General features: G+C 45.5%; 1 protein-coding gene across 3 annotated transcripts; it reads right to left on the minus strand.

Moving 5' to 3' along the window:
* Nucleotides 1–26,671, minus strand: ABCC6 (ATP binding cassette subfamily C member 6). 3 transcript variants are annotated; one of them, XR_014185306.1, is made up of 32 exons: nucleotides 25,980–26,671; nucleotides 24,368–24,544; nucleotides 23,886–24,011; nucleotides 23,197–23,334; nucleotides 22,052–22,177; nucleotides 21,422–21,483; nucleotides 20,513–20,644; nucleotides 19,722–19,934; nucleotides 18,683–18,860; nucleotides 18,060–18,221; nucleotides 16,428–16,520; nucleotides 15,677–15,880; nucleotides 15,381–15,527; nucleotides 14,600–14,687; nucleotides 14,229–14,298; nucleotides 13,395–13,521; nucleotides 12,739–12,915; nucleotides 12,141–12,308; nucleotides 10,524–10,707; nucleotides 9,974–10,037; nucleotides 9,345–9,465; nucleotides 8,126–8,333; nucleotides 6,723–7,033; nucleotides 5,783–5,982; nucleotides 5,082–5,208; nucleotides 4,403–4,504; nucleotides 3,528–3,674; nucleotides 2,834–2,992; nucleotides 2,426–2,592; nucleotides 1,804–1,998; nucleotides 1,061–1,296; nucleotides 1–286 (listed from the first exon to the last, which is right to left on the minus strand). XR_014185306.1 is itself a non-coding variant. In XM_082064505.1 (32 exons), exons 1-31 carry the CDS (start codon nucleotides 26,028–26,030, stop codon nucleotides 1,404–1,406), a joined length of 4,452 nt encoding a protein of 1,483 aa, XP_081920631.1. In that variant the 5' UTR covers nucleotides 26,031–26,671; the 3' UTR covers nucleotides 1–1,296; nucleotides 1,393–1,403. The 3 variants fall into 3 exon arrangements, 2 of the variants coding, with proteins under 2 accessions (XP_081920631.1, XP_081920630.1); XM_082064505.1 differs by adding an exon at nucleotides 1,393–1,431 and having other exon boundaries at nucleotides 1–1,296; XM_082064504.1 differs by having other exon boundaries at nucleotides 1–1,296.
* Nucleotides 26,672–27,080: the final 409 nt, after the last annotated feature.

Here is a 27,080-nt window from a genome sequence, read left to right on the forward strand (position 1 = left end):
GTTTGACCTTTCCCATCCCCTCCCCACTACTCCTTTTACACCGTATTTGCTTTGGCTTACTAAAGGGAGCCGTTTCAATACTCGATTCTATTTTTATTTCAGCTTTCTAGAAAACTTTTAACAAAGGTCTCAGTAAACAGCAGCATCTCACAGTGTGGTTTGTTTGTCGCACTGTCCTGTTGTGATTCCTGAGGAGGGCCGTGGGGACAGCTCTGATGCAGCTCGGCTGAAGCACCATCTGAAGCGACCGTGCCAGAGGCTCCGCGGTGCCGGGAGTGAACTCGCACTTGAGGAGAAAACCAGGACTGAGCCAGCGGGTCGGGAAGTGAGTTGGGTGTCCCAGTGCCACCCGCTGCCCGCCCAGAGCTGCTCTGGGGGGTCAGGGCTTCCCTGCTGCCCCAGGGTTCACCACATGGTGCAAGAACAGTGCCCAGGTGAGGAGGTCTTGGTGAAGGACTGAACTGGTTCTGCCTGGAACTCAGGGCAAGCTGTACACGCCTAAGCTTGCTCGCTACCAGGTAAATTCTTGTTTGCTCTCCATAAAACCTTGTCGGCTTTTAAGAATAACTTGGGCAGTCTTTAAGCATGGCAGTGTATTTGGGCTCCATTTATAGCATAAATCAAAAATGATTACAGAATCCCAGAGTGTCGGGGGTTGGAAGGGCCCTGGAAAGCTCATCCAGTGCAATCCCCCCATGGAGCAGGAACACCCAGATGAGGTTACACAGGAAGGTGTCCAGGCGGGTTGCAATGTCTGCACAGAAGGAGACTCCACAACCCCCTGGGCAGCCTGGGCCAGGCTCTGCCACCCTCACCGGGAAGAAGATTCTTCTCATATTTAAGTGGAACCTCTTGAACCCATTGCCCCTTGTCCTACATGATGTGGTCTTTTAGCCTCTTTGCCTTTATAGCATAAGAGGAACAAGGTGTTTAAGTTCTGACTGGCTCATTTTCAACAGAATAGTGAGGTTTTGGTATCTGGAAACATAACAAAAATGGAATTGCTATGTTTCTTACAGAAATAACGTGTATCCCAAGTCATCCCTTTTCATCTACTCACTGCGGTTACAGCTCAAACGAGATTTGGTTTAGCGTCAGGCATTTCAGAGTGAAACCAAGGTAACAACTCAATTACGAGGTCAATTATTCCTGGTGGTGGTGGCATTACGGTCTCTGCCATGAGTGAGTCATGCAAGGCCTGATTCTTCCATCAGGCTGCAGAATAGTCCCTTCTGAGCTATTAAGCGTTCTGGAGTATCAAATTCAGCTATCCGACCGTTTTCCAAGACTAAAATCCTGTGAATATGAAAACAGAAGTGTAAGCTTGGGGCTACACCAGCAACTCTAACAAACTTTGTCACTCCTAGTTATTTCTATAATAAATTTTGGTACCTGCTTGTTATTCACCCAAGGTTTTCAGCTGGGAAACAGCTGTGGGACAGATACAGGTTTCAGATGAGCAACTATTTGAGTGTTGAGTTTGTGGGAGGAGCGATTTTTGGCACCCGAGACTGGAGTAAGATTTATGAGTGTGTTTTAGCTTCACGACTTTAAGATGAAGCAAAATGCTGTAGCCGTGGTTTTGCTGTCAGTGGGGGATAAAGGAGTATGACACAGCATGAGATGTATCATGTGCGAATAAATTATTTTCAGTTAACGTATTGGTGCCTAGCTGGTGTCAGGCAGCTCCTGCAGTCTCTAAAGCTTTGGGGCTGAACAGGGAAAGGACAGAAATGAAAGAGCTGTTCGCTGCCATTGTGTGGTTTGTTGTGCTCACACAGGTTGACTGGCTGGGGGCGTTACCTGTCGCAGTCCATGACGGTGTTAATCCGGTGAGCTATTGTTAGCACGGTGCTGTCCTTGAACTGAGTCCTCAGCGTGGCCTGAATCTGAAGGTCAGTTTCTAAATCTACCGCTGCTGTGGCCTCATCCAGAAGGAGGATTTTGGCTTTCCGCAGAAGTGCTCTGGCCAGACAAACCAGCTGCTTCTGACCAGCGCTGCAGGTGAGAAGAGGGATGGTAAATGGAGAGCAGTAGTTACTGGGGTCAGAATAAGTGATTGATTTGAAAACTAATGAAAAGGTGATAGTTCCCTTTCCCTGCAAGGGTGATTGAGGCTGGTGACACTGCGGGTAACAGTACGAACAGCCCACGGAAATGCAGCGCGTTGCTCTAGCACCCGGGAAATCTGCACTGCGAACGCGATTCCGGTGTTTCGGGTACTGCACAAACACACCGCAGCAACCGAGTCTCTAGCTCTTCCACGTGGTGTCTTATGATCTGATTTCATGCTGCCAAACAGGACAATAACACATCAATTTGCTGTCTGGGTACCCTTTTCTTTTTTTCACTGAGTCAGACTCCCACTGGCTGCCTGTCCCCGCGGGCCGGCCCTGCCCCGCCGCTGCTTCTGCACATGCGGTACCTCAGGTTTTCCCCTTGGTCAGTGCATTCATGTTCCAACTGCTCCGGCAGAGCTGCAACAAAGTTCTTGAGCTGAGTCAGCTCCAACGCTGTCCAGATGTCTGCGTCAGTGTGTTGGTTTAACGGGTCAAGATTCATTCTTAGGGAGCCAGAAAACAAAACTGGATCCTGAGCACAGAGATAGTACAAACAAGTCCTGAAATGGGTTAGAAAAACGAGCTCTTGGGTTTTCCCTCCTGGGTGCAAACCTGTGGCTGATGTTACACTGAACTGGGAGACAACCACAGCATGGGGTCATTTCCAACTTGGAAATTTCTGTATGTCCCTCCTCTCACAGATTCTTTCTAATCCCTTCTGAGATGTTAAGACTTGGACAGGGGCTGAAGCATTTTGGAAACTAATTTCATACCTGGGGAACGACAGTTATCTTGGTTCTAAGGTCATGGAGACCTAGTTGAGCAATATCGAGTCCATCGATTAAGATCGCTCCTTCCGCAGCTTCCACTAATCGCAGCAAACCCACGGCAAGAGTGGATTTCCCAGCTCCTGTTCTCCCAGTTATGCCAATCTGTAAAGTGCAATGGAAGGATTTTGGTTTTGGTGTTGATTGTTTTCCACAGTTGACCAGACCCATCATGTAGTTCCTCTTGGGCTTTTGAATTGTTTCTATTGCATGGATCAAATCTTCAGCTCTGTTCAAGATTCACGTAGTGTAGCGATGCATTCTTAAAGGGAAAATTTATTGTTTGTAATTGTTTTGTATGAAAATGAATCTTGGAAACCCTTTGGCGAGAATAACCACAAGAGCAGCTGGAACGGGGCCTTGATGTGGCACGAGATTTAAAAAGTGAAATTCCTTCGCTGTAACTCCGCTCACCTTCTGTGACATGAACCTTCACTCAGAAGGATGCCGGGCGTGCGCAGCAATGCTGGAAGTGCTGCCGCGTGCAGGAAGAGGTGAGCGGTTTGACAGACGGGCTCGTCTGCAGCTTCACGCTTATGAGTTACTGCAGCTGGGAGCAGGGCAGGGGCTGCGCCCGTCTGATGGCTGCAAAGCGCCGGTCACGCTCTGCAGCGCTTCTGAAACCAGGGGCTTTGCTCACCTTCTCCTGCCCGTGGATGGTGAGACTGACGTGCTTCAGTGCCAGCTCCAAATCTGGCCGGTATCGCAAACTATAGTTTCTGAATTCAATTCTCCCTTCAGTGAGCCAAACTTGATCTTGAAGTTGGCCATTCAGAGTCCAAGGTGCCTGAATGGATGAAAACAAACAGCACTGTAAACAGCTGATTTAAATTACCAAACCAAGTGGCCATACTGACACGAAGACATCTGTGCCAAATTCCTCTGATCTATTTACTGTTTCTAAAAGAGAAAAAGGCCTCCAACGTTCACATTGCAAATGCTGACTTTTTATTCCATGCAAAGAGACCACTCATGTTAACTGAAAATGGGGGTGAACATTTGTTTGCGTGTCAGAATTCTGACATTGAGTGGTTCAATAAAAAATATTTATAGGCTCCTGTAAACAGGACTGTGAAAGTCTCCTTTAGTAGAATCTTGGGGCAGCATATGGAGAAATAATTTTGATGATTACAGAACAGGAATGATTGCACTGGAGTCTTCTTGTGGCTAAAGGCTATCTGGCAGCCATCAGTTATCAGAGTCGCATCTGAGCTCGCACAATACTTGCTCCAAATATGGGCAGAAAATACGGCTCGTTCCATGAGTGTTACCAAGTGAAGCTATTTTAATGGCAATCTAATGCTTAACTGTCTGAAAGAAATAACGATGATAGGGGTTACAAAACAAGCCTGGGCAGTTGGATAAAAACCAAATGCTGCAGTTCTTTAAAGGAAGCATAAGTGGCCTTTTAGAAGGGGAAAACTAGGGGTTTTCTCCAGGTGGAACAGAAAAGTTACTAGTGTAGTTTGCAAAGATGTTCCCCTCTGCTAGTAGGGTCAGTAGATGGTTACCAACCTCCTTAGGAGTCCTTGTGTATTCTCTCACTCTCTCCACAGAAACGATGCTGTTCTCTATGTCTGTCCAGGCACGCACCATCCAGTTCAGAACACCAGTTATCTGCCAGAAGGACACAGAAGCGTTAGGGCAGATAAAATAAGTCTTGACCTGTGCTTGTGAGGTACCTGGTACTTTATCTTAGTGTTTATTTGTAAAGACTTCCTCATCAGCTAATTAGTTGAGAAATCACCCCTTAAAAGGCTAAAAATTAACCATGGATCCTAGTGAGAGTTTGTAAAGCTGTGTTTAAAGAGCCTAGCCAGCTCTCCCTCTTAGCAGGTTTACAGAGAATGAGATGCTACTGGCTTGGATGCTAAAAGATGATGTAGCTGGTTCTTAGGCTGTTGTGTAACTAGTCTAGAAGCAGGTAAGACACTAAGACCTCACTTTGGTTGCTCAGAGCATGCTGTGACTGAAGTCTGAGCTCAGATACAGGAGGAAAAAGTGGCTGCTGCATGTGTTTGAGGGTCATTCTCTAAGGGCACGTGTCCTAGATGCTCTGGGTTTCAGCAACGACAGCAGGGTTTGGTAGGAGAAGGCATCTAGAAAGCCACAGAAATAGTTCATGATTTCTTAGAAATGAAAATGGTAGCAGAAATTAGAATGCAAGCATGGTGTTACTTCAGTACTGAGTTACCTGAAGAGCATATGAAATGGAGAAGCCAGCGGTTCCCGGACTGAGATGTGTTCTGCCCATTGTTGCAAACAGTGCTGCAAACAACACGATGCCATTGCCCAGAAGCTCCATGTTTGTAGCAAGCCACCTGCAAGAGGAAGAGAGCACAGGGCTGTTGCTGGGTCCCCTCTTCCTTTCTCCCAAGAGAATCTGCGATTACTTTGCAAAACATTTGTGGAGCAACTACAAAGCCTTTGTCCTGCCCTGGTTGCTCTTATCCAGCCACTTGTTCCTGGGAAGCAGAGCTCGACCCCCCCTGGCTCCAAGCTCCTTTCAGGCAGTTCAGAGATCAGAAGGTCTCCCCTCAGCTCCTGTTCTCCAGCTGAACCCCCCAGGTCCCTCAGCCGCTCCCATCACACTTGTGCTCCAGCCCCTCACCAGCTCCGTTCCCTTCTCTCAACTCGCTCCAGCACCTCAAGGGCTTGCCTGTAGTGAGGGGCCCAAAACTACCCCCAGGATTCGCGGTTTGTCCTCCCCAGTGCCCAGCACAGGGATGGTCACTGTCTCGGGCCTGCTGGCCACACTATTCCTGATACAAGCCAGGATGTTGGTGGCCTTTTTGGCCACCTGGGCACACACGCTGGCTCATGTTCAGCTGCTGTCAACCAACACTGAGGCCATGAAGAGTAAACTATAATTTTTTTCGCGCTGCAGATTTGTACCTGTCAGCCACTGCTCCCGGGAAGCACGCTCGCTGATTCTCATCCACTAGAAAATTGCTCTTCAAGATAAATCGCTCCTGGTCCTTGTAAGCGCGGATCACGCTGCTGCCTTGGAACGTTTCTGAAATGTGGGAGTAGATGGGTGACCTGCTGGCAGCCTCTGCACGCCTCAGCTGGCAGGAGGTGCTGACATAGAAGTGCTGGTGCAAAGGGAAAGGGAAGAAGTGATAAGGTTTATGCCTCCATGGAGGTGCTCCACAGAAAATCTGGGAAGGTCTCAACAACTGCAAGAGCATGTAATATCTTAGTCTTATAAAACCTAATGCACAGGTAGAGGAGATGGCCTTTAAAGGTGAGGCAGTGTTTCTGCTTGTGTTATGTCCTACCTTCATTAAGAAAAACCCCATGGTTAGTTAACGCAAAGCAGCCAGGGTGCTCTGAACTTGCAAAGCCTCTAAATTCATACTTGTGTTTCCCGTAGACCAGCCCTTTGCTTGCTGGAGAACTGAGATGTATTCGCACCTTTCCTTGCCCTTCCCTCACATTCAGCTCATCTGACAAAGCATTTGAGGTTTCTGAGCGCAATGGCAGAGCTGCGCAGCATGCCACGGATATATTAAAAAGCAGTGTAGGAATTCTGGAGAAAAGGATAAGTGCTTTTTTGGTGTTCATATGATTGCATGTACACTAGTGGAGACAAGGGATGTAGCTCTAGGTAGGATCTGACATCAGGAAAGCAGAAGCCTCTTTGCGAGGTCTCTGGGATGCTCTGGAGGGCTGAGGTGATGTGGGAAGTGCCACTGACATTTCCTTGTTCAGATGCAATTCCTGATGATGAAACTAGTTTCTGCAAGTGTCCTAAGAAAAGGAAGGAGGCTTTCTGCAGGGACACAGCCACACTGCTTCAGCCTCTGCTGCCTGCGTATCCGTGAGCTCCTACCTGGAACGCAGCATAAAGCACAGTCAAGGGCACTATGGCCATTGCTGCCATGGGTGTAGCCACTAAAATCACAAGGTAGATCTCCAGCAGGTGGAACAAGAATCCCAGCAAGGACTTCAGCTTGTCAGGGATGACGGAGTCAATGGCATCCATTTCTCTGGCAAAGCGGTTCAGCAGGTTTCCGATGGGTGTCTGCTCGAAGAAGACCATGGGGGATCTCATAACATTCCTCAGCAACTGCAGAAACAGCTTGTGCGATGCTAACACGCCACCCAGAAGGACTGCTGCTGTTGAAAGAAACCTGCCAAGGGCTGTAAGATAAAAAACAGTTGTTGTCACTGGCTCTGAACAAACTCGCCTTGGAGTTCCCCTTTGCAAGATCATGATTTTCACTCTGTGCTGTGAATGCTTTACCAGTGAAAGGCACTGACTTTCTCTTTGGTAGCTGTTAAGCCCAGGCTCAGAGCTGCAGGGTAAAGCACCCTGTAGGGCAGTCACAGAGGGGCAGAAGACCTTCCAAGCGAGCATGATGGGGGCCACGGATTCACCAACTTAAACACACTGGACAAATTCTTTATTCTTCACAAAATGAGCGTGGCTGGAATTACCTGGAGTTACTCATAGTTTCAGGTTTCCTGCCTCTCGCTTCACTGTTGGCACAGAACAGTACCCAGCCCTTCCCACTCTTTTCAGCTCACTTGAAGCTTTCTCAATCTTTTTTACTTGGGCTGAGATGCTTCCGGATCTGATTTGTCTTAAAACAATGATTTTTTTTTTTTTTTTTTAATTAGAGTGACTCAAAGAATTTTGGGTATTTTTACAAAGAAAGATTGAAAGAAGTGTAGAAATCCACAACTTTCTTTTTTCCTCTCTCTTTACACTCAAAAGGCCTAAACCAAGGTTTCATTCAGCATGGAGAAGAGCTGCCACTTGCCCTTGGATATGGTTCATTTATATTGGAGGAGTGGAAAGGAATGAGAGGAAAACAGACATGCAAAAGGTGCTGGATACAAGGGAGCAGTATAGAAAAATAAGGATGTAATTGTTCTTCCATTGCTGAATGTTTTATACAGGCTCAGGAAATTTAGTTCCAGCAGGAAATACAGAGGAAGACACTATTCCTCATGGTCTGTTGAAAGGCACAGGAGAATATGTCTAGCATACCATGAAGTAGAATTTCAGGCAGTAACACTGGAAATATTGTTGAGATCCCTTAGAAATCCTCTCTTTGTGTCAGAGCCTGTAGTTTTAGGTCCCACGCCAAACTTTTTGGGCTGGTGCCAAAGGCCTTGGAGGCTCAGAGCCCAAGGGGATGCACTTGTTTATATTCTGAGAAAACATCCTGGATATGGGAAAGGGAGATGGAAATACAGAGAACAATTAGGTGAGCGAGTTCCACGAACCTTGAACGACTCCTAGTGCACCAAAGACTCCAACTCTCAGCTCTGTGTGCTGCTGTGTCCCATTGTGAACAGGGTCGTCTGTCCACATGCTGAGCCAGTAACCACGAGAAAATGACACGGCTTGCTGACACGTGAACAGCAGGACGATGTACGCACACAACAGAAAGCCTGTCGCCTTCAGGTAGGCTGCATAAATCGAAGTATTAACCTGGAGTGAAACAATTGGGAGAAAACAGGAGGAGAGGTTGGCAGGATCAAGCTTGTTAGCAAGGAAAAGCAGCTCCAAAACAAGGAATGATTTATTACTTGATTATATGCCACGAGCCATAGCAACCATGTTAATTCCTTTTCTGTTTTCCTCATGGATGAATAATGAAGCTGTACTTAAGTAATGGTGTTAATGAGTGATTATTATCAGCTGATGAATGTTATTGCAATAGGTTGGTGTCACTGCTGGAAGGCAGGTAAGGCTTGGCTTACACTAGGCAGTGGTTGTCATTTGTTGTGGGTGTGAGTGGCAACTGTCCCGTATGCCCCTGACTCTGTGAGTAACTGCTGGTGGCAGAGGTGAGGAGATCCCCGCCTGGAGCTGCCTCCTTTGGCGTGTCCCCCTTCTCACTCTCATCTCCTCTCACCACCAGTGTGTAGCCTCAATTCTTCTTCTCCTCCCCACGTGATAATGCTGCTGCGATGTGCCCTGAGCACACAACTCATCCCCACCTGACTCCTCCGAGCTGGAATCCCATGTCTGCTGCCTCTTTACTCCTCCCCACCAGCCTCAAGAGTTTGTGGACGGACTCAAAACTACAAGTCCCTTGTCATCTGTCCTGTTCTGTCCCTTACCATCACCTTGCCCTGATTGCCTCAGTGCACTTTCCCCTCAGGTTAGTTCTTGAATCAGAGTTTCTCTCCTTGAGTGGTCATGAATTATTTAGTTTCCTCACTTCCATAATGTACTCTCTGCAATGTATGTGCATTATTCCTATTTTGGAACCAGTGCTTATATCGGGGCATCCAGGGAGAAACAGTTTGCGGAGAAGGCGCCAAGTAAAATAATACTAAAATGGCTTTTTCTCAATTATAGGGCAAGCTCACACAGCTCAGCTGACTTTCCTGGAGTCACACTGGTTTAACTTGGGCAGGAGCTGCTCTCCTGCCATGAGGGGGTTATAAACCCCCGGTACATGTCTTTGCTGGTACAGGAATGTGCTGTGCTTACCCTGCCAGGCTGAGTTTTCTCTCCCTTGGTTAATGTTCCTCCAGGAGCTGCAGCAGTGGTGCGGTCCTGACTGGCCGGAACGGGCTCCCTTCCCGTAGCAGAAGATTTGACTGAATTGTCACTTTGTAAACAAAACAAAACCAACAAATGAAACCTTTCAATTTTTAGCCGAGGCAATGAGGCTTTTAAAGCTGGGTATCTTTACCCAGCCACCCCTATATTCACGTCTGGTTTGAGGCCTGTGGTTTTTGGGATCCTCCAGAAAGACCCAACCGTTGTCCGTATTTATCCCAGGGCTGTTGACAGAGGCTTTAAGCCTCTGCCAGCTGGGGTGGCTTTGATGTGAGTCAGACCTTCCGGCCCCGCTGGGAGGTGAACAGCAAGCAAATGCATCGACATGCCTTGGATGGGAGCTCTGAACAAATCCCAGCTCCTTGTGAAACTTTGAGAAAATGTTGGTCAACAGCCCCATCCAAGAGTGGTTTCTTATCTATTCTTGAGTGAGGTTGTTTGCTCTTATTATTATTTTACAGATCAATCCCAAACCTGTCTCACACTGGGAGCCCCCACGTAGGCTCGTATGGGCTTTTGGAGCAAGTTCTACATGTCAGAAGCAGCTTTAAACTTACCTGAAGAGCTTCTCCTGTGACAGAGCATTTCTAGAGGTGATGGTGCCTTGGGCGTCTCCCATAGCTGTGAAATAAATGCATTCTTTTTCTAAATGCTTTATAATCTCATTTTGTCCTGTATAGCCTTTGAGACACTGGTAATACGGAGGAAAAATTCATTACGAAGAATTGTTTCTAAGGGTAGAAATATCAAGGTGAAGCTTGAAGAACAGCACATATAGTGCATAATTCTGTTTACTGCATGATTGTTGGCTACTAAGATGAAACTGTCTATTCAAGAACCAGTTTTGAGGTGATGAGTCAGCTAATTTGGCAGGCATATTTTATCCCCACACATAAAGCGCCAGCTTACTGTGACTGGATCTCTGCTTTAAATGTCCATAATAGAACAAATGTAAGACTGGCTTTCCCAGTTTTGTTCTCTTTTCCCTCATCCCAAGCGTGAACAGCAGCAGATCCCCTCCCCTCAGCTCTTTAATGTTAAGTATAATATGAAGGAAACAATTGACTGAGAGACCCAGTAAGAATGATTCCTACTCATTTGGGTTACCTGGAAAACTAGTGCCTGCCTTCTCTTCTTCAGCAATGTGTGAATGAAGAAATTCTGCAAAGCCACCATTTCTCTGTAAAAGTTCTTGGTAGGAACCGATTTCTGAGATTGTTCCATCCACAAGCAAAGCAATGTTGTCCACGTGAGGCAAAATGTTGATTGTGTGAGTCACCAGCACACGAGTCTGCTTGAATAAAGAGGGGACCGTTACAGTTGTGCTGGTGTTTCCCTGCTCACTCGAGCTGTCTTCTAAAGACAGATGTGTACTCAGTGTGTGCTGTGATTTTTACTAACGTGGAGATATTTCTGTTATTTATTCCTACCACTTCTGTCTCTGATGAGCTTTATCTCCGTGGCACAGCTTTATGCCACTTCTGAAAGTGCAGAACATGGGAGCAGAGGGCTGAAGCAACTGCTTTGTATCATGCATGGCACAAAAGAGAATGAGAACAGAAGCTTGAGGTTCCAGGTGAACACCCAGTGTGCAGGAGGACCTTCTGCTTGGCTCACTGACCAGTTCCATGCTGTTGATTTCCCCTCAGGCTGAAGCTCTTAAGTAGAATGACATTAATTGAAGAATAGGTCAAGTTTATTGCCACTGATACCAGTATTTCAGAATGAAATGCCTGAAAATGTCATCACCCTGAATGGAGTTGGAGTGCAGCTCCTTTTCATTTAAACTTCTGAGCATATTTGCACAGATAATTGTATGTGGGAAAGGATGTAAGAGAAGTAATTTTTCCCCTAGATAACAAATTGGTATGTTGTATATTTCTAGTATACAACCAAGCCCTTTGAGTCCTGGAGTCTGATACCCTCTTTCTTTGTCAGCATTTTTGCTTCAATGTGATAATTACATTCTGATACTTGCAACCAATCTACATATAAAAAGAAAAGTATTTGTAAACAGACGTATCTGTTTTAATTGGATATTCTAATGAAAAAATGATCTATTTTCTTTCTACAATGTGAAACTGAATGAAGTACTTGTAGGTAATTTATGCCATAAAACAAACAGAGCTGCCCTAACATTCCTTCTCATGTAACCACATTTATTACCTGGATCGCTTGACAGCAGAGAAGTACCATGGAATAACAAAACACAACCAACACAAAAAAGAACGGCAGAGAAGTGTTTAAGATGGATTTCAAGACTGAATGTTAAGTGATGACCATTTGGGTGATGAGAACTATAGAGGTGTCACTGAGATACTCAAAAGGGATGGGATTAGATGTTATGGTCAGACGCAATGAGCTGGAAGAGATCAGACAGCTCTTCCTAACTATACTAGAAGTAAATCTCAAAAAGGGAGATGGATAATGCTGACGGAAAACCAAAGAACTATAAACTTGCTGTGAAGTAAGGCTGGAACTGTACATGTGGACTGCATGAGAATAAAAGCAGTCTTGCAGGAGCCCCTAACTTTTCAGTCGTCCTCCTCCCAGGTAATTCCCAGCAGGGCTGCCATGTGCTTCTGGGCTGCAGAACCCATTCCGCTGCCACCGTTGTTACCGGTAGCACCCGCTGCCGCTAACGAAAAAGAATTTGGGAGCCTTTGCTCAAGTGAGTAACCCACTCATTTTGCAATCTTTTACAGTTCAGGATTTATAACACACCTTGTCCTTCAGTAAGCCATTGGGTCCAATAACATGTTCAAAAATGTGCTGTCCAACATGCGCATCAACAGCTGAGAGCGGGTCGTCTAGCAGGTAAATTGAAGCCTTCTGGTACACGGCACGAGCAAGGTTCACTCTTTGCTTCTGCCCTCCTGATATATTTATTCCCTGTAAAAAAATGTATTGATAGTGTTTATTCCAAAGCTATAGCACATTTGCCAACTGTTGGTTCAATTTTACACTGAGGTTTTATGACTTCCTTATTTTTAAATCAGTGCTTCTCTCTCATCTCCCTTCTTCCCCCCCAAAAAAATAGGACTCTTGAGATGCAGAGGCAAACTCTCTTGAGCAGCACCACTCTCCTGCAAAAGAGGACCCAACAATGATGTGGATTTTTTTTGTCTTCAGCACCTCTCATATCTCTGGTTAGGTTAACTGCCAGGAGATGGGCTTCAGACCCCATTAAATCATGGCCTGACTTTTCAGGAATTACTGAGCACCTGCCTCCTGCAAGTTTAGTAGTTTTGAGGGTGTTTTAAGTGGGACACCCAAAGCTAGTCATGGAAAAGTCAGCCAAAATATGAACCTAAGCCAATACCTTCTCTCCTATTTCACTCTTCCGCCCCGCAGGGAAGCTCTCCAAATCAGGCTGCAGTGCGCAAGCATCTATCACTCTGTTGAACCATGTCTCATCCATCTCTTTCCCAAAGAGAATATTATCTTCCAGCGAAGCATTTTGTATCCAGGCTTGCTGGGGGACATAAGCTGTGGTGTCCTATAACAATGGAAGTGGAGGAATGTCACCAATCTTCATAAGCTCAGCTTGACACTGAGGGAACCTGTCTTTGAAGAAAAACTCTCCCAGTAAGATTTCTAGAAATCTGCAATGATCATCACTACTGACAGGTCTCAGAGAGCTTTGCAAAACACGAGTCTGCGCTTTTGTTACCTTACAGAGGAGTCAACAGCAGTGCAAGTATCTGACGTGATTTACTAGGATGCCGCTTCAGGTCACTGTCAGGGTGAGAAATGGAACTGCATCTTTCAAGTCCCATTTCAATTCCCATTCCCAAGCGCCAGGCTCATCCAGGAGGTCTTAAGCATATTTGGATAATTAAATGTGGGCTGCTACATACAGCCTTTGTTAAAATTCAGCAGAAAATGGGTTTTCATGAAGTATCTCATGCCTTGGTTAAGACCACACTGTTCCTAAAGACAGCCTAATTAGAAGCAAACGTGCAGGGGAAACCTTACTTTCATGGACATGCAGCCGTCTGTCTTCTCCAGCTCACCCAGTAATGCCGACAGCAAGGAGGACTTTCCAGCACCCACCTGGCCAACTACAGCAAGCAAGGAGCCTCTGGGCACGGTAAGATCTATCCTATAGAGAATGTTAGTTTATTATCACTTTTTAGATACACTTCATGGAAAAAAAATGACCCAAATTCTTGCTGTTGTCCTGTAGTAATAAAAATGTATCAACAAAACCCCCTCATTTCTTATTTGAGGCCTCAATGGCACAGTTACTCTTCCTGTCCTGCTGAGTTTTTGCAGCAGAACAGGAGTCTTCCCTGCAAAGACACTTTCAACCAGAAAGTCTTCATCCACAGTCCTACCTGAGTTTCAAGCCCAGGTCCCCACTGTGGAGACAGACTAGCCCAAGGCACTGGATGTAAAACATTCCTGAACATCAGAACTTTTCAACACTGTTTCTTCTCTAAAACTGCAATGCCTTTTGAAATAAGCATGTAGTGATGTCATATATAATGTCAGTATACTCTCAATTCTACTTTTTGACTTAAATTACTGTAGTTTCATATTTGCACAAGAAAATCATGTAAAGAAAGTGGTCTCCATATATTAAGGCAACATCCAGCTACAGGCACCTTCCCATTTATGTGCTCCCAGGCATGAAAGCAAGATTACATTTTGTCTGACTTTACAGTTTTCAGAATTCAACATTACATATGAAGCAAACTCAGAAGTCTCTAGATATTCCAAACCAGTGTCACTTAGGCCCTAAGGAATTAGCTCATTCAGCATCCACCCTGACCTAAAGAACTGAAATGACTAAAGGTAAGTCTGTACCTTCTAAGACAAGGAGAAGTTTCTTTGCTCCAGCAAAAAGTCCCATTTCTTATGGTGATACTTGCCTGTACTAAAATATGACAAGAAACAGAACACTTGTAAATTCAAAGGTAGGTACAGAAATGTCCCTATTTATGTGTCTTTATGTCTCAGTGTGTATTTATATTACATAAATTGAACCCTAGGTATGAAAAGAAGGGGTTAATTACCAGATTAGATTTCATCACTGGAAATAAATAGGGCTGAGAGACAAAGTGACAATAAGGGGCAAACATCTTTCCCTCTTGACTGCGGTAGGCACCCTAAGAGTGGGAGCTGAACAATGGAAGCTGCTCTTCTTAGAAGACAACAGCGCTGACACAAAAGCTCACCACAGCCAGAAGAGTCTCTGCCAGAGCTCTCAGGATTCAGTTCTTCCAGATTCAGAAAAGCCGTTAAGCGGTTTAAAGAAACTTTGGCCTGAAATGAAGAACCACACAAAAGAGTAAGATTTCTAATAGAAAGGGAGCTAAAACCCAAAGTGGTTTCAGATGCTGTATGTTTCAGATGTTATACGCTTGGATGGACAAACGTAGCACTTCCTTATGTTAACTGCCTTTATTTTTATGTAGCGTAGCAAAAAACCTTATTCTTCCCTGTGTTTTCTCTTCTGCTCACACAGTGAAACTAAAACTTTTTTTCTCCAACTCATCCTACAGTCTTTTCAGGGATTGCTTCTGTACGTGAAGAGTTGTGAGAATCTTCTTGGGGTGCAAGAAGGAAGTGCAATTTCCCAGTTTCATAGAGGACAATGACTTGCTTTTCTCTGTGCTAGCAGGGTTCCTGCCGATCTCCTATGGAGATTTTTATCTATTCTGATTTATGTGAGTAAAAACAGAACTGGAAGCACAGCTGAGATCTAATGGTGCTTGTGATTGGCCTCAAAAGACTTAAGAGTTGTTCTTGGTGACTTTCATCAACATATGGAGCCTTTCTGAAGAACAATACTACAAAGTGCTTTTACCTGCAAGTCCTTGCACTTTACTGTTTCACAACAGCAATTAAATAGCCCTGACATTCAAAGCCCTAAGAAATCCCTACCTTTACGTGTTAGTGGTGATGTGTAAAAAAACAGTTATGGCCAGAGAAGAAGGAACAGAATCTGCAATTAACCTGGACAGTAGCGTTAATGGAGAACGGCAGGAAGGAGTGTGCAGTGTTGAGAATGTTGATCAGTGTTAAAGACACAAAGGCCTTCTGGGCATCCAGGACGTGTGTGTCATCCACCAGTGTGTAGACAGCAAACATGACAAACGCAATCTGAAAGGGAGCAGAGGAAAAGCAAACTATTGGCTTCAGATGGGGAAGAGAATGGCTCAAGCGTCACAGGCCCCTTCCTCAAGACTCTGGAGATGGAGGAGAAATGGAAGTAATAGCACATGTTTTATGTAGGAAGGTGAACCACTCACCAGGAAAGTTGAGGAATGGAAAGAAGCTAAAGATGCTGAGAAGAGAATCTGAGATCTTTTCAGGGCCTGAAGCTCTTCCTTCCTGATACCAAGCACTTTCTCCATGAAGGTTTTCTCCCAGCCATACAGTTTGATTACTTTAATGTCGCTGAGGATGGCATTGGTGAGTTTGGCCCGCTCATCTTTATGTTTCATCTGGGTCTCCTGTAATAAATGTTGGAGTTTCATAATTTAATAGGTCGAAAAGTTTAAAAGGTGTTTAAAAACACCTTATTCCTGCCTATGAATTCTGAATAAATTTCCCTGCACTTGAGCTGCATATACTGTTTTGCTTATGAATCTGCCAGGCTGGGAAATAGTTTGCTTTTTATCTTCAGAGCTTTATTTTTACTGGCAATACATTAAAAAAACACAGAAAAGGTGGGCAAACAAGGTAAAACAATGAATATGCAAGAGCTTACTCTGAAATTCAAGAAACTCTGCAGGCTTTGAATCCTTCTATGTTCCTGCAGACCATCACAGTCAGCATGAATAATAAATATGAAGCTATTGCTTGATGTCAAATGTTACTGATACGCTTCAGTAAAATACTACTCTTTTTTTGCAACATGCCTACTGTAATAATCAGTAGCCTTGGGTTCCCTGTGATCCATTCCTGGAAAAGCATGGCAGCCTTTAATTTAGATTTAAAAGTAGTATCCTGCCTAATTCAAGTCAGTAAAGCACTTCATTTTTATGAGGCAAAATGTACCTGAAACTGACTCCTCTTCTTGGTGATCACAAAATTCAGAGGCAAAAGAAAAAGGAATACAGCAATCGAAGCCAGGGCAGATGGGCCAAGAAGCTGCCAGGAGAGAAAAGGAAAAAGGGAGAACTTCTGCTGATCACTAGAAATTACTGTTTTCCACTCCCCCTTGCTCATCTTCCCTCTTACTTGAACTTAGGCCTAACATCCCCCATGGCTAAGGTTTTACTGCGATCTTGCCTTTGCCCTTCCTGGGAATTGTGCTCCCTGAGCCCTGTGGATCGTTAACTCGCCAGGCAGGGTAACTCCTGTCATCGTGCTCTGCTGAATTTATTTGCTTCCCTTTTAGGAACTAGATTGGTGCTGAAAGCGATCCAGGAGCAGGCTGGCAATTCAAGTCATTTCCGTCTTCCCTTCTGTCCCTGGCTGTGTTACGGAGGACACCTTGTGGCTGGCATCAGGAAGTGACCCAAACAAAACCAGGTTTTGTTCAAAAAACAAACCCAAACCCTCAACAAACTATTCCTGCAGCATAAATAACCCAGCTTGTCTGAATTTACATCAACCAGCGAGATGAAATGGTGGCATTATACTGTGTCACAGACTTCTGCGACAGCTCTTGGAACCCAGGGTTCATCATGACTTGTACATCAAAATGGAGAGCTTGTTTCTCGTGGTTTAATTACATCTTTCTGCAGATGTTCGCTAGAGAGGTGAGTGCTGATATACAAAGAGAGATAAAAGTATTCTCTATGCAAATGGTCTGTGAGCACTAGCACAGAAAGTGTTAATTATGCTCCAGCTACTTGCAACCACATCCAGCTCGTCAGCATCGCTAGAAAGCGGAGGATGATTTTTCAGCAGCCTACAGCATGGCTACTAATTTTCCAAGGTCACCGTATCCTGCCCAGCACAGGCACAAGTACATCCTGGTTCCCAAAGGAAAATCTTCAAGGCCTCTGGGAAGCTCCTGGGAATCAGCTCAGAATGCCATTTGTTGTGCTGCCAAAAACAGGGACTAAAATAGGGGGTTCTCCTGCTGAGAAAATGCCATACATTGATCTAGGGGGAAAAGGATCTTTTATGTTATCCTCCTTTGTTTTTAATGCAGGTTTTCCTTTCTCTGTGCTAAACTGCCGAATACCTATGAAACTCAATGTCTCCAATACTCTTTTTGAATATCATAGAACTTTGCTTCAAATAGTTTCACTGATCCTGAGGTAATCAGGATGAGGTATTTCAAGTTGCTGTTTCAGTCCATTGCCCTTTATGCTCCGGAACTGGACTCTCAGCCTGCACCAGGCCACCACATTTTGGTCGAAAAGAGAAGTGACAGGAAAATCTGAGGCAGAAGTTTATCAGTCAGCTCAGAATAACCATATACACACTCTTTCCCTAAAAGAGACTGAATGCCCAATACACAGTGAGAAAATGAAGTGAAGGATCGGGTAGGGATTCTACATCAATGAAAATATCTTCTAAAAATAAAAGCGAATCCACTATGCTATAGAGCTAAGAAAAATACGGCAATTTCAGTTTATCCAGACTGGCAAAGCTCTAAGCAGAATTTTGAAAGCTCCTTTTTCCTTTGATACCTAGAATAGAAAGGGATTGACAAGTATCGCCATAATCTTTTACCTGCCACAAGAAGACAAAGCAGATGATAATCCGAATAGGAGCAAGCCAGGTCCCATTAAAATAGATAATCAGATCCATTAGCTTTTGGACATCAACAGATACGAGATTAACAATTTCACCTACTGTGGCTGCTTTCCTTGATGCATTTGACATAAGTAGGATCTAGACAGGGTAGAGAAGAAAGGAAAGGCATCATCAAATTACAGCTTTGGTCCAAAAATCAAACACGTTTATTTCCCTTAGAAAGAAAGGGAAAAAAAAGAGAGATGAAGAAAAATGTCACATCGTAGGTACTGAAAACACACTGTTCCTTGGGATATGTGACTTCAATCTAGGATGAAGAATTTATTCCTTTCTCCAACCATAATCTACAGCATAAGAAAGCTTATATTGTTTTTCCTCTGTTCTTTACCTGGATTTTTTTCAGAGGTAAGTTCTGAAAAACAAATAGTAAAATACCTCCCAAATACTGTTGAGAGATAAATATAGCACAGATTTACATCCTAAAGGTAGTTTCTAATAGCATCTCCCCTGATACTGTTAAGAACAATGTACCAACAATGTCATAATTCTTAATGTAGGGCTACAAAAAAATGAGGCTGAAAAGGAAACTACAGACTCACCTTCCTGTACACAAGCCCTGTGACTGCGGTTTTCAGTCTCAACCCCAGAACAAGACATATGTACATATATCGTTGTTCAAACAGAGTCTGGAGACAAGCCAAAAGGAACATAGCGAAGGCATAGAAATAGCCGTGCCAGCTGGGTGCCTCTCGATCTTCAATGAACTGCAGGAAAAGGCTGTGAGACGGGAGCAAAACGTTGATGAATCCATGTAGAACTCATGAAATTTCAGACACACAAAAATGCAGAAATATCAGGGATTTTTCTGTATTTTCTCTGACTTACATTTATCAGTAAAATAACAGAAGTGTTGGAAAAACTGCTCACTGCTCTATGTATTATAATGTCCTGATTTTTGACTCTTGGTTTTGAAGATCTGATCTGATCTGATCTGAACATCTTCTCCGGGGAGACCTCATTTCCAGTGTTAAGGATGGCTCCTGAATGTTGTGAATTTGTCAGAAATATGCAAATTGGGAGCCATAATCTAAGGAAGTCATTGACATTTCTAGAACTTCTTTTCTTAATGACTAAGAAGTGATTTTGCCCTTGAAAATGTTCTGTAAAGCAGGTGTGTGTTGTACCAACACAATCTACGAAGCATTACTGACTAAGTCAACTGACTAAAGAAGCTATTTAAGATGTGTAGATGCAGAGACATGTTCTTTATAATTAGTCAGGGAATGTGGAGCCTTAAGAGCACAGCAGGTGGCTGGCAACCTGTGCAAATGATTTGTAGAACCATCGAATACCTCACTCCTGTTCTAATAAAGTTGTCAAAAGGCTCAGTGCAGCCCGTCCTTTCCAGGAGTGGAGAAAGTGTGAACAGGTTTAGACTGTGGTTTGGGTGGTTTTTTTCCCCACTGAGCTGACTGTGGGCTTAGCACAACTGATAATCGAGCTCTTTCGATCAGCAAGAGGAGATTTAAGTGTCTGTGTGTGCACCTCTGTGGGCGCTGGCGCACACATCTCTGTGTGAGCTCAGGCACACAGCAGCCTTGTACGTGTGATGGAAATACATGATGAATCTGCACGTACCTCAGTAACTTTGGGATGGAGAACAAGAAGACATCACAGATAACTAAGCAGACAGTGCCGAGAAGGAAATAGGTTCCAAACATGTTCCAAAACACTTTCAGTAAGGGCCCACTCTGACTTTGCTCTGATTGCAGTAGAACCTCTGTCTCTTCAGCTTCTGCTGTTCTTGTTTCTCTCTTCTGGCCCTTTTTAAATGTAGCAGACTCCATTTTTCTAAAGAAAGAAACAATGAGAAAGCCAGATACAATTGGAGAAAGCTTGGGAATCTCACGCTTTCAAAACTCAGTCAATACCTCACAGTGGGTCTCATGCCATGACCAGTATAAATGTCCAATATAAAACATTCCCTCTCATAAAAACCTTACAGTTCCATGCTTCCAGGGCTAGAAAGATGTTCTCCAGCAGATTCCAACACTTGAAATCAGATTTTGCACAGAGGAACTCACCCACTGAGGGGATTAAAGACCCCCAGGTTTTCATAGCAGGGTGTTACTTGGACCATTTTATGTACACTATCCTTTTCTTCTTCTTGTTTAACAGACAAATAATTTAGTGGGATTGAATCTTTCAACCGTTGTTGTCCAGGCAGGAAGCTTCTAGCAGAGTTTATGTTCAGAGCTGGACTGTGTGCTGAGGCAGCCTGTCTAGCGCTCTATGGGGAACAGCAGGGATTAAAGCCTGTTCTGAGATGGCACACAGCACCTGTGAGCATCTTTGCTGCTATCATCTTAAAGGCAAGAGAGAAACTGCCCAGCTGAGCCCCTGACACACACTCTAGATCGAGTACTCACTGCTGGGTTCTGCTGCGACACTTCTGCCACTCTCTTTCAGCCCAGGCAACAATTTCTTCAGAGCAGTCCTCCTTCCTCACTGGCCACAGGTGATCTGTCCCCAAGGACTGCCGCCAGCCTCTCCAGACGAGCCTGGGGACACACAGACTGCTGCGAGGGACCACAGGGAACTTGTTGGGCATGTAATGTTTTCAAAACAGACGGGCTTTCAGTTAGTGCACCACAGCGAGCACACAGGGATTTAAATAAAACACTGCTCAGGACTATCCTTTCCCAGAATAAATATGAGTGTTTAGGAACAGCGGCTTTGCTTCAAATTCTTATGCTTTCTTCCATCAACTTAATGAGGATTTGGCAGTAAACCCCAATTTCTGGTCCTTACTGAGAGCTGTGTCTTGGGCAGTGGGGGACAAAGCTCAGTTTAACTTACTCTGTGGCTCAGTTAAACCAAGATGAGTCCTTATCTTTGTGGCCATTAGGCCAAGGTGTGTAATCGCTTTTCTCCCAAATGCTGAGCAGAGCCTGGGCCCGTGTCCTCATTCATTATTTTCCCCTTGCCCAGCATTTGTTACAGGAAGGTCTGGCAGGCAGTGGTTGGTGTACAGTGATTTTTTGAGATTGCTGAGGTCTATTTCAAGATTGGAAGGGTAGTTGGAAGGGGGAAGAGAATTATCTAGACTCACTAATTTGTGTTTTGAACTACTGTGAGAAAGGTAAGTTAAATTTCCATAATTTGGTCTTGTGAGAATACTACAAGTCCCCAGAGAAAGAACTTAAATCCTCACTGCGTAAGCTGACTCAGGGGCTGAGATATTTCGTACTGGCTGTCATCTACACCTTTGCTTATGCTGCTGGGGTTTTTTTTTCTGATATTCTAGCAAACCCACATCTTTTTCTTTGTTTTCTTACCCAGAGAACCACCAATATGTAATTTGGGAAAGAAAAGAGGTGCTGGCTTCTGGACACTGATTCTGATGGGAGAAAAAACACAGGTGATATTTATATATAGAAAAGGCATGTGCCAGATGAATATAATTCCCTTTTGTGCTTCCTCAGGAAAAACAATCAAAAAGTTACAAACACCCCATTCATTGACCCGGACAGTATAAATTGTGGAGGATCAATGGGATCGGGAGATTTTGGAAAATTAGACTTTGAATAACATCTTAGATGGAGGAAGAAATAATATAATTCCTCATACCCAAAGACATTTATTTTCTGAAGCACCGAGCTTCGCCATACTCACACCTCAAACAGAGTACTGCTGCACAGGAAAGCAATGTGAGCCCTATCTACTGGTTTCAATAAAAAATAAACATGAGTATGGATTGAGCATTAAGATTTTGGTTTTCCAAAGAACACATAGTGAGACAGAGTACTGTTATCCCATATTTTGCTGGTTACCTTTTAAAACCATTGGTCTTTATACAGAACGATGCATCTTACATCTCCCAGATACTCATGTTCCTGTGTATCCCCATAAATTTAAATTCCCGTTTGAGGGAAGCAGTGCGTTATGAACAGCTATGTTATACTTACAGGGTGGTTGACAGCTTTAGAAAAGAAGGGAGGGTGATCAACTAAGCAGAACAACACGAGTTCTCCTAGCACCAGGCTAGCGTAAAGGTAAGTTGTGACATGGTGGAAAAGGTCTTCCAGGAAGCCCTATGAAACAGAAAACTGCTAAGAACGAGGTAAGAACCTTCATGTGAAGTCAGCAGAGAACGCTGGCTTCTCATGTTCTATCAGCCATAAGCTCTGAGTTTTGCTTCGAAGCATTTATTTTAAGTGTAGTTATGTAGAGCCACTTAAATAGGTAACTCCTGAAACTGGAATACCAGAAAATGCTAAATAATTGACATATCATTTATAGTGATGGTTTTATCGGAGGCTTATTGCAGTCTAGTCAAGTCGGATGACCACACTGCATTGTTATTCAGGGAACTTCGGCTGCTCTGAGGGATACAAGCTCCTTGCCCACCCAGTGGGATGAGTTGTTGATGTAAGAAAGCAGCTGCCAGGTTTTATAATAAATGGTGTGTCTACGGGGCTCCTTAGAAGGAGTTTTGTGAATGACAAAGAGAAAAAACATGGAAAAAGTGTGAGTATATTTTTGGAACTGTATTTTGGTACCAAGAAGTGGCAAAGTGTTATTTACCAGGAGGCCTGGTGCCTGAGTATCATTCAACACAACAGGAACAAGCAGTTCCCAATTGGCTTTTGTTTAGTGGCCCCATATTTTCTCCTACCATTTAAACACACAGGTAACATTAACTTTTGTTTATTCCTTGTGTGATGGAAAGGTACAACTGTTCACCTGAGAATAAAGGCCACTCACAGTAAGCCTGTGTAAGATGTGTGAACCCAGCCAGCAATCCTCCACAAAGAAACATTCACCACAAATATTCAAATAATACAAATGTAAAATATATCAGTTTTTGTGACAGCTATTATGTTCATTTTGCTTCTATTCATACATGAAGTCTGCTGAGCTCTCAGAAAACCGTACTGTCTGTATTAAAGGGTAATATGGACGGAGATCACAAAGTGTCACCAATCATTTTTCTCAGCACATATTTTAAGAGAGGAATTTGGTTCTCACCTCACAATTAATGTGGCAAAAAGAGCTCTGCTGCTTAGAGACTTCGTACCCCTACACATGAAAGGTACGTGGTTTCACTTACTCTTTCCAGGGCATTTTGGACTTTGGAAACAAACATCACAACTGCAGCCACGAACGAGAGCAGCCAGTAAATCCACAGGATGCCTGAAGACTGGATGCCCATCATTCTTTCCGCCTGGGTAAGGAACATGGCAAGGATCTGCAAGGAAGTACAAATGTGTCCAAATTGTTGGTAATGGAATGATGAGCATTATTATCAAATTAAAGTATACAATAGAGAAAAATCAGTTAGTTTCTTGCCCCAAAATTCAAGATGTTCAGAGCCACAGTATTGTTTGTAAAAGGCTAAAATTGAAAAGCATTATGTGCAATTTTGCACTCAAGAATGTCTCTTCAGAATGGGCAAGTAACAAAATTACAAGTGGGCCGACAGGCTGGGAGGATCTAGGCTGTGAAGCCGCAATGACAGTGGGGAAGGACAGGCACTTGCGTTGAACAGAAACCCCATTTCATTCTAAACCACACTAAATCGCATACCGTGGTTACGAGAAACTAGATGTACACTGCTCACAGGGCTCTGCACCACAGCTGCAGACCCAGTGCTCTGCCCCAGCTCCAAAGCCCAGCAGAACCTCACAAAACATATCCCGTCAGCAATCTTGATGCTCAGAGATGAGAGAAACATGGGAAATACACTATCCACCCAGGAGGGCTAAGCTGGGCCACACGCAGACAAAATCAAAAAATTACCATTGTGATTCCCACCACGGCAGGGCTAATGAAGAATGCTGGAGGCCGTGGGATTCCTTGGCTCATTTCCCACAGTACGAAGAAGATGTTAGAAAAACACAGTGTTACCAGGATGAATCCAAGGACCTGGGGCAGAGACAGCAAACGCATGTTGGAATGGAGTGAAATGGCGATGGGACGATTACTGAACCGAATCCTCCAAGCAGGCTGGGGGTGAGACTGGAGAGGTGGAAGAGCAGGTTTGGGATGGAGAGTGTCATGGGAAGCAGCATGGAACCAAATGCAAATACAGGAGAGAAGATCTTACAACAGTTCTTCCTAAAGCTTTACTTGATTTATACTCACCTCACTTTGACTGAGGGATTAAATGTCAAAGCAAACACAGAGATGGATCATCAGAAAAGAGTTAATAATTTGGAAAAAATAAGTTCTGTATCAAAGTTGTGATAATGTAAGGATCAAACCCCATCCTCCACGCTTACCATTTTGGCTTTGAAGATGTAGGACATCCTGATATAGCCTTTGTTTTTGTGTCGAAGGTACAAGTAGTAGAAAGGAAAACAGATCCAAAGGTAGGCACAAGGGATCCAAGCAATGACTGTTCTCTCAAAGCACCAGCTAAATCTTGGGGTGTTCGTATACCATGTCTGATTCCAGTCCTGCCACAGAATCAACACAGAAATGACACGGTAAAGCTAACGTATGCAGAATTCCACCCACTAATGCAAGTTGCTAATGCGCCAAGTGAGATCTACAACAACGTTAGAGGAACTTGATTTAGGGTTTCAGTGCATAAAAAGTGGCAGCAGAGGGGCTGCTGGAGAACAGAGTGAGGTGATACAGGGAGGGGGGAAGGAGTCAGCAGCATTTTAGAGGGATGGAAGTGGAGAGGAGGAAAAAAAGTTTGGAAAAGTGAAAGATGGCAAAAAAAGGACATCATGTATCACAACTAGTGAGAAAAAAAGAAAGGAAACTTATTGAATGTGCAGTAAGTAATTTGGGAATGAAAAAGATTATCAGGATTTGAGAACCATCAGAATAGTCATTGGGGAATGACTGGTAAAATGGAGAATAGCAGGAAAGAAGTGCCCTAGCACATAAACTGCATCATGACTGCATTTCCTCAGCTGTATTTATAATTCATTTATATATTTTTGACTGAACAAATAGTTGGATCTCATCTGGTAACACAATAATACTAAAAATACAGCAACTGTAGATGAACAGACAAGGGTATTTTCTCTTCAGCAGCTTGTGGAGGTGGTTTGAGTCCCAAGGCTTAGGGACAGAAATCATTAGATGAAAGGAGGGAGCAGATAATGGATCACAAATTATTATGGGAGTTATCAGCCTCTGGGATGGAAATCCACATGAGTATGGACTGATTAACCCATTAGAGCCCTTTCAAAGGTATTTCTGTAGTGGATCAGTCAGCAGATACTTTCACCAGACAATAAAGGGACTAGTTTCAATGTCACAGAATAGTTTGGGCTGAAGGGCCCTTCCCAGCTCCCCCAGTGCCCCCCCTGCCATGACAGGGACATCTTCACCAGCTCAGGTTGCTCAGAGCCCGTCCAGCCTGGCCTGGGATGTCTCCAGGGATGGTTCATCCACCACCTCTCTGGACCAACCTGGGCCAGGCTCTCACCACCCTCAGCACCAACAATTCCTTCCTCATGTCTGGCCTGAATCTCCTCCTTGAGTTTAAAACCATCACCCCTTGCCCTGTTGCAACAGGCACTGATCAAAAGCCCCTTTTAAGTATAGAAAGGTGCAATCAGGTCTCCCCAGAGCTTCTCTTCTGCAGGCAGGGAAGGATCTTCTCTTCCTTCCAGCACTGCAGCTGGACTACCCACTCCCACACAACTCTCATCAAATTCACTGTAACTGGATAAAGCCTTGAGCTGTTCCCTATTTGCATGAAAAGTTGACCGTGGGAGGCAAAGTCCATGACAGCAGCAGCCTGCGATGGCAGAACCCTGCACCGCCCAGTCCGCCCGCCCCAGCTCCCCGCGCCGGCCCGGGCCCGGCTCGGACAGGGCCCTGAGGGGTCCCGGCAGCGGGACGGAGCTGCGGCCCCGCCCGCTCACTCACCCAGAGCCCGGCGGGCCCGTCGCGGGGGCCGCACAGCGCAGCGCCCGCCATGGCGCACGGATCGGGCCGGCTCGGTGTCCCGGGCCGGGCTCAGCGCCGGCGGGCCCCGCGTTTCCTCAGCGGGCAGCGGCCGAGAGCCCCGTTCCCGCCTGGCGTGTGAGGGAGCCCCGGAGCGCCCCGTCCCGGCTGGCGGCGGCGGGAGGTGCCGTGGGGGCAGCGGGCAAAGTCCGGCCAGGAGCTCCGCGGGGTCACCGCCCGACGGCAGCGGCGCGCCGAGCCGGACACCCCAGCAGCGGGACGGGGCGGGCAGGGCCGGGGTCCCGCGCCTCCCTCGCCTCCGCCCGGCGGGCGGGCAGCCAGGGGCGCCGCGCCGTGTGGCCTCCCGGGGGAAGCAGCGCGTTGCGGCACACGGAGCGGGGCTGACCCGGGGACCGAGCCGTGGCTGCGGGTGTTGGGCTGAGGTCAGTTGTCTGAGGTTCAACAAGGCCGAGTGCCCGGCCCTGCGCTTGGGTCACACCAACCCCAGGCAGCGCTGCAGGGGAAGAGCGGCTGGAAAGTGCCCGGTGGAAAGGGACCTGGGGGTCGTGGTGACAGCGGCTGAACATGAGCCAGTGTGTGCCTAGGTGGCCAAGAGGCCACAGGATCCTGGCTGGTACCAGCACTGGTGTGGCCAGCAGGCCCAGGGCAGTGACCGTCCCTGTGCTGGGCACCAGGGAGGCCAAACCTCGAATCCTGGGGGCAGTTTTGGGCCCCTCATGCCAAGAAAGCCCTTGAGGTGCTGGAGCGAGTGGAGAGAAGGGAACAGAGCTGGTGAGGGGCTGGAGCACAAGTGTGATGGGAGCGGCTGAGGGACCTGGGGGGTTCAGCTGGAGAACAGGAGCTGAGGGGAGACCTTCTGATCTCTGAACTGCCTGAAAGGAGCTTGGAGCCAGGGGGGGTCGGGCTCTGCTCCCCAGGAACAAGCGCCAGGAGCAGAGGAAACGGCCTCAAGTTGCGCCGGGGAGGTTGAGGTTGGATGTGGGGAACAATTTCTTCCCCAAAGGGCTGTGGGGCATTGGAACAGGCTGCCCAGGGCAGTGCTGGAGTCACCATCCCTGGAGG

The sequence above is a fragment of the Streptopelia decaocto genome, assembly GCF_964273445.1.
Source record: "Streptopelia decaocto genome assembly, chromosome: 13".
NCBI lineage: Eukaryota > Metazoa > Chordata > Aves > Columbiformes > Columbidae > Streptopelia > Streptopelia decaocto.

Excerpts from the sequence above, each read along its gene's own strand:
- ABCC6 (XM_082064504.1), bottom strand. The coding sequence starts at position 26,030 with ATGGCGGGCGCTGCGCTGTGCGGCCCCCGCGACGGGCCCGCCGGGCTC. Across the intron at positions 20,645-21,421 it reads ACATATTGGTGGTTCTCTGG|GCTCGTCTGGAGAGGCTGGC; the intron begins GTAAGAAAACAA and ends GTGTGTCCCCAG. Across the intron at positions 14,299-14,599 it reads CAGAGACTCTTCTGGCTGTG|TACAGGCAAGTATCACCATA; the intron begins GTGAGCTTTTGT and ends GTCATATTTTAG.